Source organism: Oryza glaberrima, chromosome 10, assembly GCF_000147395.1.
Source record: "Oryza glaberrima chromosome 10, OglaRS2, whole genome shotgun sequence".
In the NCBI taxonomy this organism is placed as follows: domain Eukaryota; kingdom Viridiplantae; phylum Streptophyta; class Magnoliopsida; order Poales; family Poaceae; genus Oryza; species Oryza glaberrima.
Genome location: NC_068335.1, coordinates 15,785,115 through 15,800,083, shown reverse-complemented (window position 1 = coordinate 15,800,083; position 14,969 = coordinate 15,785,115). Strand labels below are relative to the sequence as shown.

The 14,969-nt window shown below is 41.1% G+C and overlaps 1 protein-coding gene across 1 annotated transcript; it reads right to left on the bottom strand.

Moving 5' to 3' along the window:
- Positions 1-5,145: 5,145 nt before the first annotated feature.
- On the bottom strand, positions 5,146-14,799 carry LOC127752480 (uncharacterized). Its single transcript, XM_052277873.1, has 14 exons — positions 14,464-14,799; positions 13,879-13,937; positions 12,876-12,984; positions 12,316-12,425; positions 11,823-11,891; positions 11,020-11,709; positions 10,238-10,755; positions 10,078-10,142; positions 8,779-8,858; positions 7,870-7,974; positions 6,703-6,842; positions 6,486-6,614; positions 5,816-5,968; positions 5,146-5,684 (listed from the first exon to the last, which is right to left on the bottom strand). Exons 1-14 carry the CDS (start codon positions 14,630-14,632, stop codon positions 5,543-5,545), a joined length of 2,538 nt encoding a protein of 845 aa, XP_052133833.1. The 5' UTR covers positions 14,633-14,799; the 3' UTR covers positions 5,146-5,542.
- Between the last annotated feature and the right edge of the window lie 170 nt (positions 14,800-14,969).

Below are 14,969 nucleotides of genomic sequence, written 5' to 3'. Positions count from 1 at the left end.
TCCCTAGGCCGTTGGAGGCTACGAGTACTTCTTTGTCACCATTGACAAGTTCACCAAGTGGCCGGAGGAATTCCTGGTCACCAAAATCGACAAACATTCCGTGCTCAAGTTCATTCAGGGTATCACGAGCCACCTTGGGATCCCAAGCCGCATCATCACCGATAACGACACACAAATCACAAGCAACCTGTTCAGAGATTACTGTGAGGGCGTTGGGATCAAACTTTGCTTTGCCTCTCCCACCCACCCAAAAAGCAATGGGCAGGTAGAGTGAACAAACGCCGAAATCTTGAAGGTCCTCAAGATAAGATAGTACAACATGCTCAGGAAACACAGCGTGGGGTAGATCGATGAGCTCCCAACAGTCCTATGGGCTACCCCCTAAAAAAAGTCATGTGAGCCAATTGAACCACCCTGAGCATAGTAGCGAGGGATACATCATTCTTCCTCATATACGGGGCTAAAGAAATCCTCCCATCCAAGCTAACCTTCGGCTCATCTCGGGTACAACTCTACAACAATGGCCCCAAGCAGGAACAGATGCGGCGAGACAACATGGATTATCTAGAAGAGCGCAAGCGGTAGGCCATGCTCTGGGTCTCTACCAGCAACGTAAGGTCCAGGCCCTAGTCCTTCGTCATGTCCTAACACGTGCCGGAAAAACCAAGTTGTCCCCAATGTATAGGGGTGCAAGCGAGCGAACCAGCGAACCCGCTTATAGGTAAAATTAGTGGGTAACCCGCGGGTTACCTACCAATTTGACCTATAAATGGGTTTATGGGTCGACCCACTTACATCTCTAGATACGGTAAGCCGGATCACGGCGCGATAACCCATGGGTTACCATTTATTTGACATATAAGTAGATTCGCGGGTCACCTCGCTTGCATCCCTAGTTGGAAGGCCCCTTTTCTGGTGACCGATGTCCCCCAACTGAGCTAAGTAAGACTGGTTACATAAGATGGGACTCTGCTCCCCAACCCATGGAACATTGAGCACTTCCGTAAATCCTATCCTTAGGAATTTTCTAAGGAAGAGCGTGCTCAGGCCAACATCGGCGGTCTTTAGCCCAGCCCAGTAATATTTTTCCGTAAATATTTTAAGAATTTATGAAATTTTGTTTTGCCCGGTTTATGGAAGTTTTCACTGTTCGTATTTTCTAATAAATCATTTGGAATATCCGAAAATAGAATATTTGCCTCCAACGAGCAGATCTGAGGGTGTGGTTATAAATAGCCTCCTCCACCTCCAAGCTAAGGTTGCTGCATCCATTGCAAACTTTGAGCCTTTGCTTGCGTTGACTTGAGATTCACTTTGAACCTTTTTTTTTCACTTCTTCCACTCCACCGTTCTTCAAGCTTGGATTTTATGCGAGAGAGAGAGAGAGAGAGAGAGAGAGAGAGTGTGTGTGTGTGTGTGTTTGATTTGAGTTTGATTGAGTGCTTGGTGTTGGCTTCGTGAAGACTTGTTGAGCACTTGATTCATTCCCAAGAGATATTTGCTTCATTTATTACTCTTAAAGTTTGAGGATTCCTAGATGTTTAGGTGTCGTTCTTAAGCCACCAATCTACTTGTGGTTGGCCAAGAGAGTTTACGAAGGCCAGAACTCGGCTATGTAAGAAAGGAGATACCACTAGTGAAAGAGGAGTGCATTTGTGCAACCTCGAGGAAAGGGTTGGAAAACACCCGGCTCTTTGTGAGCTCCTCAACAAAGAGTAGAATCCCTTTAATGATTTGAACTTCAGGAACAAATCGACTTGCAGGAATCCCGGTGATATCTCCCTCTCACTCCTTTAGCTTTGCTCCTTGGTGCCGCTAGTAGTTTAGTCGTTGTTTGTGCATATCCTTTTTTGTGCTTAGGGCCTAAGTGACCTTTCAATATTTTTTTTTCAAAGGATCAATGAGCGTACTCTGTACAAGAGTAGTAGCAACTAAAATGTGTGTAAAGAAGAGAAATATATACGGCTATGACAGGAAGGAATGTTAAATTATCATGTAAGCTGTATATCACAAAAAAGTTCTCAAATTATATGTAATATATTTCTCAACAGAGAGCGTTGACTACTTTTATACTCAAAGGTTTAAAAGAACTGAAAGGAACTGGCTTTAGCAACTTAGAACTTACACGTCTTGCAACGTAGCATCCTACAAAAACGTAACATGGTTTTTTTTTTTTAAAAAAAAATGCCTATTCACTATCCCCTCTAGGCCGCACTTGATCCTTCATTTAGCTCATGGACACTAAGAAAACCGTGGTCATCTATCACCAGACACACTAGATCAGCTGAAAAGGTTACTTTACCTTTGGATAGATTAAGTGCATTCTCACATGTTGGCTCCCTTTGGCCTAAAATGTCGAAGAGGAGTGGATTATAACTTTTTATGTAGATTACACAAGATTCACTAAATAGTTAACCCAAAAGCTAAAACAGACCTGTGCACACAACTCATCAAATATCCACGCCTGTTCATTTGTAACAGAATCATTTGGGTTTATCTTGTTCCAAGTTGTCAGTGTATAAAATATGGAATACCCCACAGATGTGGACATACCTTGGAAGAATACCACTGTTGGTACAAAACCAACTAGTGTATTTCAGATATGTTGTGTATTCAATGTCCCTAAGATGAGCAATATTTACATATTTATACAAGGGTTAGACAATCGGAAATTACTGTTCTAGCCCTACTCTCCTAATTGAGCCGTGGTGGCTGCCACGTGGGCCAGCCATCAGGCCATTCGTAATTCGCCCGTGATGCCTGCCCGGCCTTGTCTGCTGAGCCTTGCTGTTAGAGGTGGTTGGGTAGGGCGTATTGCGCATTTATGAGTTCCTACTACGCCCCTGCTCCGCATTCGGCTCCGTCTCCATGACTCCTTTGCTACCTGAGACAGCTCCGGAGGCAACGGCTTGCCTCCGAAGGCCTTGTAGTGCTCCGGGAGTTCCAGAGGCTATGCCTCCTTCCGGAGCCATTGGTTAGCACCGGAGGCCACTCCCGAGCTCGGTCGACCTCCCAGGAAGGTGGGGGGGGGGGGGGGGGGGCTCCGGAACATCGGAGCCACTGACGGAGGCACACTCCGTTTATTCTGGAGCCCTCCCCCCAACAACCACATACCAACTACTATTCAGAAACAAAACAAAAAATAGGGATAGAATTATGAGTAGATAAGCAAGCAATCCTCGATAAGGATAAGATACCTACTCCTACTTGAGCCCGACCAGGACTATCAGATTCGTATCCTAACTTACCTCGCGAATTCTACTTGATAAGGGGGCACCCGAAGGTATAAATACAAACAAAGTTGTAAAAATCTCAATTTTATCATATGATTTTATAACTTTTTATGATTTTAATTAAGGGGCTTGATTCTATAATTCTAGTAGGTAGGATCTACGATTTTACAAATTTTATGTATACAATTCTATGATTGCAACCTTCAAGACCTCAAATTATGATTTAGGGTCGCAGTTTTAACAACCCTGAATACAAGGCTTGCTTGGAGGGGAAAGGATCAAATTGCAACCCAAGGGGTGACAACATAAACCACATCCAATTCATTGAGCCGACACTAGTGGATCCTCCAAGACAACTACCAGCCGACCACCTCAATAAGCTTTTGTCAACATAATCATAGGTTAGATTAGGGTTTTCATCCATACTTTGTATTGTACTCGTGAAATTGAAATAGTGGAAACACCAAATATTGTATAGGGCTATTACCCTCCAGGGGGCTTGAACCTATATAAAACCCTTGTCTTATTTGCTCTCACTACATTTTCGTCTGCATCCTTATACCTGTCTTACAATATATAAACAAATACAAATACCATAGTTGGACAATCCGTCGACAAGGGTATTTCTGGTTCATGTAGCATGGAAGAAAAGTAACATAGAGTCTGGCATTTAGCTCAATGATGATATTTGTCGGCAAGTTATTGCATTGTACAATTGTATATTCCATAGCCTAGAGATGCTCAAAACTAAGAAACAATTTGCTGTTTGTCATCCAATTTGCAGCAATTTTAGGATTTGCCACTCAATACACAACACATTCGGATTTTACCATCGGGGGTGTGAATTCCTTCTTTCCGTGCCACTTTCGTCATCCAGCCATGAGTTTGTCCTCCAGCTGTTCGACAACCGCCTCTCCAGCGAGCTCTCAGAGTCCTCGGCGAGCCACGACTGCTCAAGTCGCTGCACGTCGGCGGCAATTGTGACTTGTCCAGCCAGGTTCCAGAGTCCTTCTCGAAGCTGTCCAACCTAGTCATGTTGGGCCTTGCTAACACCAAGATCTCTGACCTGTCCTCGGCATCGCTTAGCTAGCTCGAGAGCTTGCAAACGCTGTCCATATGGGTGAGGCTCAGCCATGGCGGCTCAGGGGCACGTTCGTCGTCAGTAGCGACAAGGCGTGACAGCACCCCTGAGTGGCGTGGTGGCGGAGAAGACGCTTAATGTCAGCTCGGCGATGAGGTGCGGCTTGAGCTCAGACTCCGATGCTAAGGAATAGGTCAAGCTGACCCCTGTTGCCCATCTCCATCACCGAGAATAACCTTTTCAACTCCCGCCGACTCTAGGTAATCTATGGACAGGTCTCCAACCACCCATCCCGTGCCGGAGCAGCTTCAAGGCAGCGAGTGATGCAGCATCGTCAGGGAGGTTGACTATGAAGACACGAGCGTGACCTTTGCCAACATACTGGGGATAGATGTTAAGCGGAGAGTCGACCCTCTTCTCTCTCTCCCTCTCTCGGTCTCCCATTCACATTGACATCAATCATAGATCTATGTTTTCTTCTTCTTTTTTAATTACATAATAGACGCACACGCACACACACTACTGCACACCCACAAATGCACCTCCTCACACATGCTCAAAGAGATGAAACCAACGACACATATATGGTCTCACTAAAATCATATTGAAAGTCTATCTACATACGCGTAATATTTGTGGGCACTAGGATTTGAACCCTGGTGGTGAAGTCATGCACCCACGATTCCATCACCACACACTTCCATGTGTTAGAAAACTCATTCACGGGGTATAAGTGAGATATTGCGTGTAGATGCGTCTGCGTCTCTTATCTTGCGCGTTCGAGCGCATCTACCGTGTAATTGGGAAAAAAAATATAGGGGCGGTATCACATCTTAAAAGTTGCATTGCTACAGAATACCCAACTCCGATGGGTATCAATTATCCGGGATCCGTATCATCCAGACAAAGATCGTGCCAATAGTAGGAGTATATATTTTCCGTTCTCTGCACCCACTCTATTTACAATTCGGATGCGATGCAGCAGATCTCCTCTAATGGTACATGTACTAGTTACAAAATCTATCCCCTTTAATTGTTCATGGAATTACACCCCAAAAATCATGGAAGCCATATATACCTACCTGAAGAGGCCGGTGCATGCACACTGTCAAAAAGAATATGGCATTCAACTCTTCTTCCAGGGTAGGTCCAGTAAGCTGTTTGGCCATAAAACACCCAAGCCGATAACGTGAACAGGCAGATGTACATTTGTGGTGTCTTGGGTTCGTTAGGTTTCTCTCGGCTCTGATCTTGGCAATGAATTTTGCCTCGTCAACTCGTAGCTTGGCTCCGGACTATGATTAACCGTATTGATGCGCATTGAGCACAGGAAGAAGAATGAGGACGTGTAAATAGTAATATGCCACAGGCTGCACGAGAAGGAAAAGAAAAAAAAAACACAATATGTGATGAGTTTTGAGTGATAGCAAGAAGATATAACATCGGTGGATATGAAAACTAAGTTATTTTGGAAGTTAGTATGGATGAGGAAGCCACACACCTGTGCCAAACCCAATAGCTACGATTTGATTCTAGCTTCCAGCTTGTACCCGCAAATGCTAATGTGATGAAACCCAGAAGTAAATAGAACCAACGGAATCGTTTGTTCAGCAAATCCAGACTGTTCCAAAATAAACTCCTGAGGTTTGGCCAGCTGTAGGGAAGAATGGCAATATGGGAAAAATGTGTCAGCTTACCAAAGGAAATGCTAGACATTTTGATGGTGCTTGCCATAATCTTAGGCACAGAGGGCATACGCACTAAAAACTGTTTTGGACTAAGATTATATAGAAACGATATAATCGTGAGGCATATTTAAAGCTAGAGCCCGGTATAGGCTCTTAGTCTATTTAGAGATTATCTTCTTACAATAGTTGAGATGACCGAGACTAACAATAAATGCACAAAAATAATTTTCTATTACATTTCTTTCTTTTTACTATCTTCATGCATCAAGTTTCTTTTTACTATTACATTTCTTTCTTTTTAAGCTGTTGTTAAGCTTAACAACGATGTTTCTCTCTCCTTTCTCATCTCTCTTTCATGTCAGCAAACTTACCTTGTTAAGAACCCTAAGAGCCCGTTATTAATTGTTGTTTATTAATTGTCGTTGTACTGTAAGTACAATCACTTCCCTAGCCCCCAAAAGAAAAGGAGTACAATCACTTTACCTTTGAGGTACATTAAGATTAATTCGCCACGGCCAGCATACGAATCTTCTTGCTGTAGAGAACTCCAATAGCCATCCAATAAGCAGGCCAAGAGAACCAATAGCAATGACAATACCAATATTTGCAGATCTGAGATGGTAACTCAAACCTTATTACTTGTATGTCCTGCGCTCATGTGGTACATGAAAAGAAAAATGGTAGCTAGCAATTTGCATACCTGGTAGCACCTGTTGCAGCTAAAAGAGCTGTGAGAATAAAGACAGCGGTATGCATGGCTCGCTTTGAAGTTTCATCAATTGTAGCCATATATATGAACGTACCAACAACAGCCATAAAGGAAAGCCAGAAATCCAAAAACTGTATGCAGATAAGAGCTCAGTGGTCAAGGCTTGATAATTTATCAACAGCATTTTAGAGTGTAAATAATAGAGCAAGAAAGGATGCACTAATGGTCAGGTGACAATTGGATTGAGATGGTGTGAACCATTTAATCAGAGTACACACCAGTGACATACAGTGGAAAAGCTGCCCATGCTCGGAGAGGCCCTGGAGCCTATGCGAAATTCCTAAATATGCAGTAGGCGCAAGGACTTGTGTGGCATGAGTGTCTATGTTTGACTTGTGTTAGAAAATAAATAAGCAATGATTTGACATAATCAATGGGTGTGTAAAGCATGGGTTGCACACACAACATAATGGAGATTAAAGAGTTTGTCATACATTAGTTGCCATTAAATGTTACTCCCTCCACCCATAAATAGTTTATTTTTAGCATCCAAAATTTGTCCCACAGAATTTATTTGAAGCTTGTTTCCTTTGGCTAATGCATGTGCAATTAACGGGCTCTGCTAACAAAAATGACGCCACCCAATCAGCACACGTGGGAGTTAAGCTAACAGGAATAATGATAGGGAACCTAAGCCTATTACTCCACACTAATCTGTCTGAGAATTGCTAAAGACCAAGTGTTTGTGGGACGGAGAGCCCAGATATAACTTTATAATTGCAGGTAGTTAGCGATGATTAGCTATGACTAAGTTGGGTTTAACTATAATAATTACTAACAATTACTGCAGCTATGTGTGCTTGTTAATTACTATAAGCATAAAAAATAGTGTTTACATAATAAAACAAAATATGTGTTGACATAACGCATATATTTAAAGCAAATAAAACCATTCACGTATCATCTAGCGCATCCAACCAACAGAAGGTACAATCTGATAAATCCAACTAAGAGAGCCAACTGGTACCATCCCATCTAGCACTATACAACTTTCTCCTCCCCTCTGAACAAGATAGTATGCACCAGGTACCCACATCTCATGAATGGTATAATGGGCTAGAAATTCCATTAAAGAATCTTATGTGGCGAGTAGCTCACCTGTAATACACGGAAAGATAGTATGCACCAGGTACCCACATCACATGAATGGTATAAAGCACTAGAAATTCCACTAGAAGTGTAAAGAATCCATTCTGCAAATGCCTGGGTGGCAAAAGGAAAAAAGGTTAAGATGACATTGAACAGATCTAATTCATTCATATCAAAGAGCAAAAGAAAACATAAATTTAGCTTCTTAAATGGGGACATATTTGATAATTGAATATCAATAATTCAAGACAGAAAGCGGCTGTAAGCATGGCATTTTCTTTTGGACAGGGATACCAACTGCCATGTGCATCATGGCTGCAGAGGACTTACTGCCAACCAGCAAGACAGGCGTACGCTGAACATTCCATCTATTTAATAGTGTTTGAGATAAGATCAGTTTAGGCTGTTGGGCAGGCCTGGTTGTGTAGACTAGTCTACTAGATATGTCAGGACAATCTAGATGCTAGCTATGTTAGATATAAGATTAGATAGAATTTTTTTAATCCATTCAGTTAGGCCATCTAAATTGAATGGGCATTCCCTTTTGAGTTAAGAAGAAATACATATTATGCACTTGGTTCATACAACATGTTTCAAATATGAGATGCCGATGGTCAGAAGAAATTATGAAATCCCTCTAATTGCATGTAGCTCATTAATCTTTCTGACAACTCCTAAAATTGTTCCTGTGGGTCAAATAAGTTGTAAACATAGGTACGCCTGGGGAAGCCTGGCTGACATGAGTTCCTCATGCCACTAGATAGAGGAGGAGAGGCACCAGCACCACATGAGCTCCTGCACCTTACTGACGAAATTTTAGGAAACTGGTGCAATTTACTCAAGAAAAAAAGGCTGGCTAGTATCTAAAATACCGAAACAAATTATTTAATAAAATCATCACTCTGGATAAGAACATACCTTTTGCCGGAGAGCCCAAAAGGCAGGTAAAATTGCTGCACCATTTGATGCAATTAGAAAGACAGACTGCCAGATGTGCCCTGTGCATAGATACAACAATATTTATTGCATAAAGTAGATTCACTCCCTGGAAAATAAGCTGCAACTAACATTAAGCAAGGTTGGAAAGGAAGTTCCAACCACTTCTCTCTCTCTCTCTCTTTTTTTTTTGAAGAATTCCAATTACATATGTCAAGAACTTGGTATACACTGGATCATAATTTTTTGTACTTTTCATCCGCCAAAGAAGTTTACATAGGACAGTTTGTCTCAGCTTTGTTAACTCTGGGTCATTCTAAAAATCTATGGAATAAATTACTTCCTACAAACAACAATAGTTTGGATATTCAGTTGCCTCTCTGCAGCTAAAAAGTCTGCACAGAACAACATTTCAGTAGTTTGTTATGGATGGACATTATGGTGCGTCGGCATAACATTAATTCAGGATAAGCAAGTTCTGCAGCAGTTGGAGAATCCTAATAGGCTAAGAGATGTCATAGTTCTTATTCCTCTGTTAGAGTTTCCTAGTTTTATTTTGTCAACAGAGTCCTATTAGTATTATATTACTAGTTTGTTTCATTTTCCCTTATCTAGAGGCACCTCAGTATAAAGGTAGCCTAGTATTGTATTCTGTCCTCAAGCAAAAATACATATCTAAAGGGGATTAACCCAAAAGTTCCAGCCATATCAAGTTTGTAATGAACAAAATGTGTATTAAGTAGAGTGTGTTTGGAACAGAAAACTCCAAATAAGCACATACTTTGAATTGCTTACTACTACGGAGTTACACTTACACGTACATGAAGTCTAACTAGCAACCAAGGTAATCTCAGTTACCACAAAATGCCCTAGTGTAGAAAAATATTAAAGTCTGCTGCTGCTAAAGAATTACTCCCTCCTTCCCAAATTGAACATCATGTAATAGAATCCAAAATTTCTCAAATTGATCATCATATAACTGCATGGACACGGATTTCATCGAAATACAATTAATGCAGTATGAGAGAATGTGTGTATGCTAGGGTGTAATTGGCATAGGGTTTTAATTGATGCATGCATTGTGGGAGAATGTGTGCATGGTGTCTTGATTGATGTGATTTAAATTGCCCTTGGTCTTGGTGCATAAACTTATATGATGATCAATTTGGGAAGGAGGGAGTATATTAGATACATTTGTGATTTCTACCCAGAAATAGGGCTACTACTGCTGTAGTATGCATTAGCTGAGAAAATTTAGAAACTAAATACGAGGGAGTTTACCATTAGGTGAAACTAATTCATCATTGCAATCAAACCCACCATGATCACGATCGCACGTGCAGAAGCTAGAAAATGAAGAAAAAAATATCGTTACAGCGCAAAGAGCAAAAAAAGAGAAACAAATATTTTCACGCTATAGGGAAACATCTTGTGGAATTACCTGTAGAACGTTAGCCCACTTTCATCAATTGAGGAATGACACGCTCCTTTCTGATTGCAGTTCTTATGGCATCCCTGAAGAGATATGGACATGTACGTCTGAGAATTTGATTTATCACTTGGATGTCTCACACCAAAGCACCAAGTTCCCTCCTTTGCATAGAAAATAGATAGATCCATATCTGAATTTGTGGAATTTTGTAATGAAAAATATACTGAGCCATTACTGCTGCTTGTCCTGCTTGCATAATAATCCCAACTCTCATTTGATGGTAAACCACCATATCTCGAGTACAACTCATAATTCAATTCTTTATCTGATTTTATCTGGACATGGATAAGCGCACCGGCTGAACCTTCGGGAATATCCAGAAAGAAATAAGTCCATGCAAATGGCTCAAAAGATGAGTTGCTTAAAAATTGTTCCAGGGAGAAGTGACTATACTCCAGGGATGCCTTTCCATCACTAGGAACATAATATGACTCGAAAGGGACAGAAGGACTTCGTTTAGGAACCCTCTGCATTTTAAGAACAGTGATTAATTAATAAAGATGTCTTTGCAGAAACTAGGTTTTACCTAACAAAGCATGCAGATGCCAGCACAAAAAAGAACTTGTGATGGAAAAACTACAAAATCAGTCAGATGGCAATTCATGGGTAGCAAAGTGTTTGGTTTATTTCAACTTTAAAATCATCACATCATAGAAACCGGAGATTGAAAGGTCAAAACATGTGCGGCTACACTCGATAACAAAAGTAAATTCCATAACTTCTCATCCTACCTGGAGCACATATGCCTCCCATGAGCAATTGGTTCCAGCTTTTCCATTCAGGCATCCAGTCACTTGCCACTCTAATGAGAAGCATGTCGTATCCAGTAAAGGTGTTGATGCTGTGCTATTCATCTGTGTTATATTTACAGTCTCAATAGCGATATACCACCGTCCAATATTTGGCAACTTTAAAACCAAAGGAGCACTGCTGATGTCACCTGAATAATCATGCAAATCTCTCCGAGGAAAGGCATTGTAGCGCAGGTAACAAATTAAGGATGACCTTTGAGCTAACCCAAAATTTGTAGCTGTAATTTCAAATTGCAATGCTAGGTCAACCACATCCAAGAAGTAGAACTTCATATCACCCTGCCTTAAGCATAATGAGCCATTTGAAATGGCACAAGTGATCGAGTTGTCAATTCTCGAATAGGTTGTACTGTTGGAGCCAACTCCCTTTTCTTCTAAATGGTTCCACTGCGACAGAAAATTAATACGCCTTGTGTGCTCTCTGGTATTCAAAGTTTTCCTCTTGTCAATATTCAAACCCATAAGATTTCTCGAGTTGTTATATCCTGAAGACTGAGAACAACTAATCATTTCTATTGTTTGGTTACAATATGGTCCCCATAGTGCTGAAGTTGGACATCCTTCTACAGTTATACTAGTGCTCACAGAACGTGCCCTGCCTCGGCTAATCTGCAGAAGTATATTATCAACAATTCAAAATTTGCTTGATGCATTCATGCTGAAAAATAAAATAGATGATAGTGCAGTAAACTACACATTCCCTAGTTAGAAATGAGGCATACCATCTTTGATTGCGTGCGAGCAGGTCCAAGGCCATTAAAGTAACCAATGTACCATATTCCTGGAGATATCTGCACAGAACAATGGTTGACAAACCATAAGATGCTACAACGGAAGATGGAGCTGTTACATCAGGGGACAACAATACATTTCTTGCACTTAATGATCAGATAAGGCCAATGGATAACACAAGTAAATAGAACTGTATGGGCAGAATCAATCATTTGACTTGAGAAAATTCCAGCACTAAGGGCACAGAAGAACTCAATAAATAGACCTAACAGGTTTATGCGGTGTGGAAGTTGACTTTCAATTATAAGGATCCAAATGTCATTATTAGTTTACGTGTAATCATACAACTATTTGTAATTCAATCAAGATAACCACCGATGTGCACTTCTGCATCAGTGTCAAATCTGCTACTAAGACTGTTATTACTGTAAAAAGGTAAGAACAGCATATCGATTTACAAATTACAGCATCAGGATTGTTAACCTGGTCATTTCTTAACACAATCGTCGTGTTTTTCTGAAATGGTATGCATTGCGCCAGATCTGACTGATTATTGGTACTGCCAAAAGACCCAACAACGAGAAAGTTTGATACTGCAACAAAGAACCTTCCTGTCAAAATTGGTTTAATCAGAAAGTTATCTAAACATTGATAATAAGGATCCAATAAGAAGAACCAAAAGAACAACTCACTAGAAAAATGCCCTCAAAATGAACTTTTTTTATGGAGCTAATGAACTCCTAATCATGCCTATCTGTCATGTGGTTTATTTATTTTCTCAGTTCTCTTTTATTTGCAAGGAATTGTAATGGATTTTCACATATAAAATATAACACTAATTATTATTGGGTTGAGAACTACATAGTATACTCCATTCCCAATTTGAAAGACAATATTCTTAAATCGTATATCTATTACTCATTTAACAAATTTATCTTGCAATTAACCATGCATGCAGGATTATCTGAATACAATTATACAAAAAGTTATTTAAGACCTCAAAGGTGTTAATCATCACATAAGACAATGTATTTGGTACTCACATAAAGTGTCCAGAAAAGAATCAGATATATCAGGAATAGGAGGGTTGGAATTCATCAAACAAATGATAGCAAGATCTCTTCTTGGCAGATCCTTCAAGTGCTCCCTCTGCTGTATTTTCCAAAAAAATATTGCACAAACTATACATAAGTCAACTGTGCAATCTTCTGTACAATATAGTCAGATATAAACTAAACAGATGATGCAATACCAAAATGCTGTTCTACGTCAAGTTAAAGAGTTCATAAAACAGAATAATGCAGCTCACTCTATTACACATAACTACTCACCGATCAGCATTTCATATTCCTTTCACTGCACTACACATAGAAGGCACCGAGCTAAACTGCTGTACCACCTAAATTTTCTTTGGAAAGTAAAGGTTAAACAAACAAGCTGCTTGCCCACTTTTAAATGAAGACCATATTCATCAACCCTTGCTCCTCTATCTTGATATACTATTTCCAAAAAGGAATACATGAATCCCTGTGTGGTGTGTTATGTATAGATTCTGGGGAATCAATATGAACATGACAGCACACATACTTTCATATGGGATGATAAGATCATGAAAAGAAAATATTTTTAAAGTAAAAAATGGGGATTTCCAATTTTTTTTTTCATCCATAACAGAAGAAAACACCATGTCCTTGCATCCATGGAGGTGCTCGAAACTCGAAAAAAAAAACATCATGCCTTAGTAAATTCACACTCAAAATGATACCCCAAGTTAGCTTCAAAACAATCAGCATATTCATACCAACCAAGGATAGCTGACAAAATGAACTACTACTGCCACCAAATGTTCAGGTCACAATATCTTAATGTTTAGATACTTCTTGTACTAACCACGGCCCAATCTACCAGGTCAACTCAGAAAACCCACACTGCTCACTGATTATAAGAATACTAGCATATCCATAAACCAACGAATCTATAAAAAGAATATTGTATTTATTATTAGACAGAAAATATAGTTCTCAGAAGGCCAGAATCTTCACTTACAATGTCTCTGTCAGTCGCGAAATCCATGGTGACGGAAGAAAACGACGGCGGCAATTCAACTGCGAGCAACGAAAGCAAAGTATGAGGGTAAATCCAAGATGAAAACAAAAAAACAAAAGAAATCCAAATACAGATGCGACAAAATCCGTGGTTTCGCTGCACGCTTAAAGGTGAACATGTTGCATGTGAAAACTCACAACCGAGCCTAGATGCACCAATCTTCTTTAATTACCTAGGTAAGCAAAGCATCTAGCGAGCTTAATTAACTTAACTTAAGCAAACTTAACTTAAGCAAAAATTAGAGCAGTCGCAGCAGCTAATTCCACTCAAAATCGCACTTCTAGTTTAGGGGGGAAGTGAGACGAACACCACCACCTGGGAAGAAATCTCTAAATACGAACACAAAATCTCCCAAACCGCAACACAAAAGCGTGACCAAAAAAAAAAATAAACAAACGGAATCCCGCGGCGGCGATCATCACGGCGGAAAAGGCGCACGCGGCATGATAATCACACGAGGGAGCTCAAGCCGAAGCAAACCCAAACCCCACCGCAACCGCGAGCAGAGATTCCAGGGCTCCTAACCGCGCAGGTAGCTCCAGTCGTAGGGCTTCAGCCACAGCCTCGGCTGCCCGTAGCTCCCCACCACCACCGGCTGCGCCCCGCAGCCCACCACCGCCACCGCCCACCACCACCACCACCAGACCACCACTCCCAGCGCCGCCGCCACCTTCGCCCGTCTCGCCGCCGCCATGGACTCCACCACCACCACCACCACCGCTCTAAAACCTAAAACCCTCCCGCCGCGGCTGCTCCGGAGATCGACGACGACGGCGAGGGGGGGAGAGGAAGAAGAGGAGGCTTTGCTTTCCTCCCACGCGGCGCCACTACTACTAATCTCTTCCGCTTTGGGTTTTTTTTTTCTTCTTCTTCTCTTTTTCCAATCTTTTTCCGCTTTTATTATCGCGAGAGAAAAAAAGAAAAGGAAAAAGGAAAGCGACGCGTGGGATGGCGAGGGCGAGAGTGACGTGTACCCGTACGGAGAATACGGTTGACTGCTGCCGGTAGTATCGTCGTCTTCGTATACATAC

Bases quoted from the DNA above. Each gene is read 5' to 3' on its own strand.
- LOC127752480 (XM_052277873.1), bottom strand. From the start codon at position 14,632: ATGGCGGCGGCGAGACGGGCGAAGGTGGCGGCGGCGCTGGGAGTGGTG. The intron at 12,985-13,878 runs GTAAGTGAAGAT...TGGAAAATACAG, and splicing joins TCGCGACTGACAGAGACATT to CAGAGGGAGCACTTGAAGGA. The intron at 10,143-10,237 runs GTAATTCCACAA...TTCATTTTCTAG, and splicing joins AGTGGGCTAACGTTCTACAG to CTTCTGCACGTGCGATCGTG.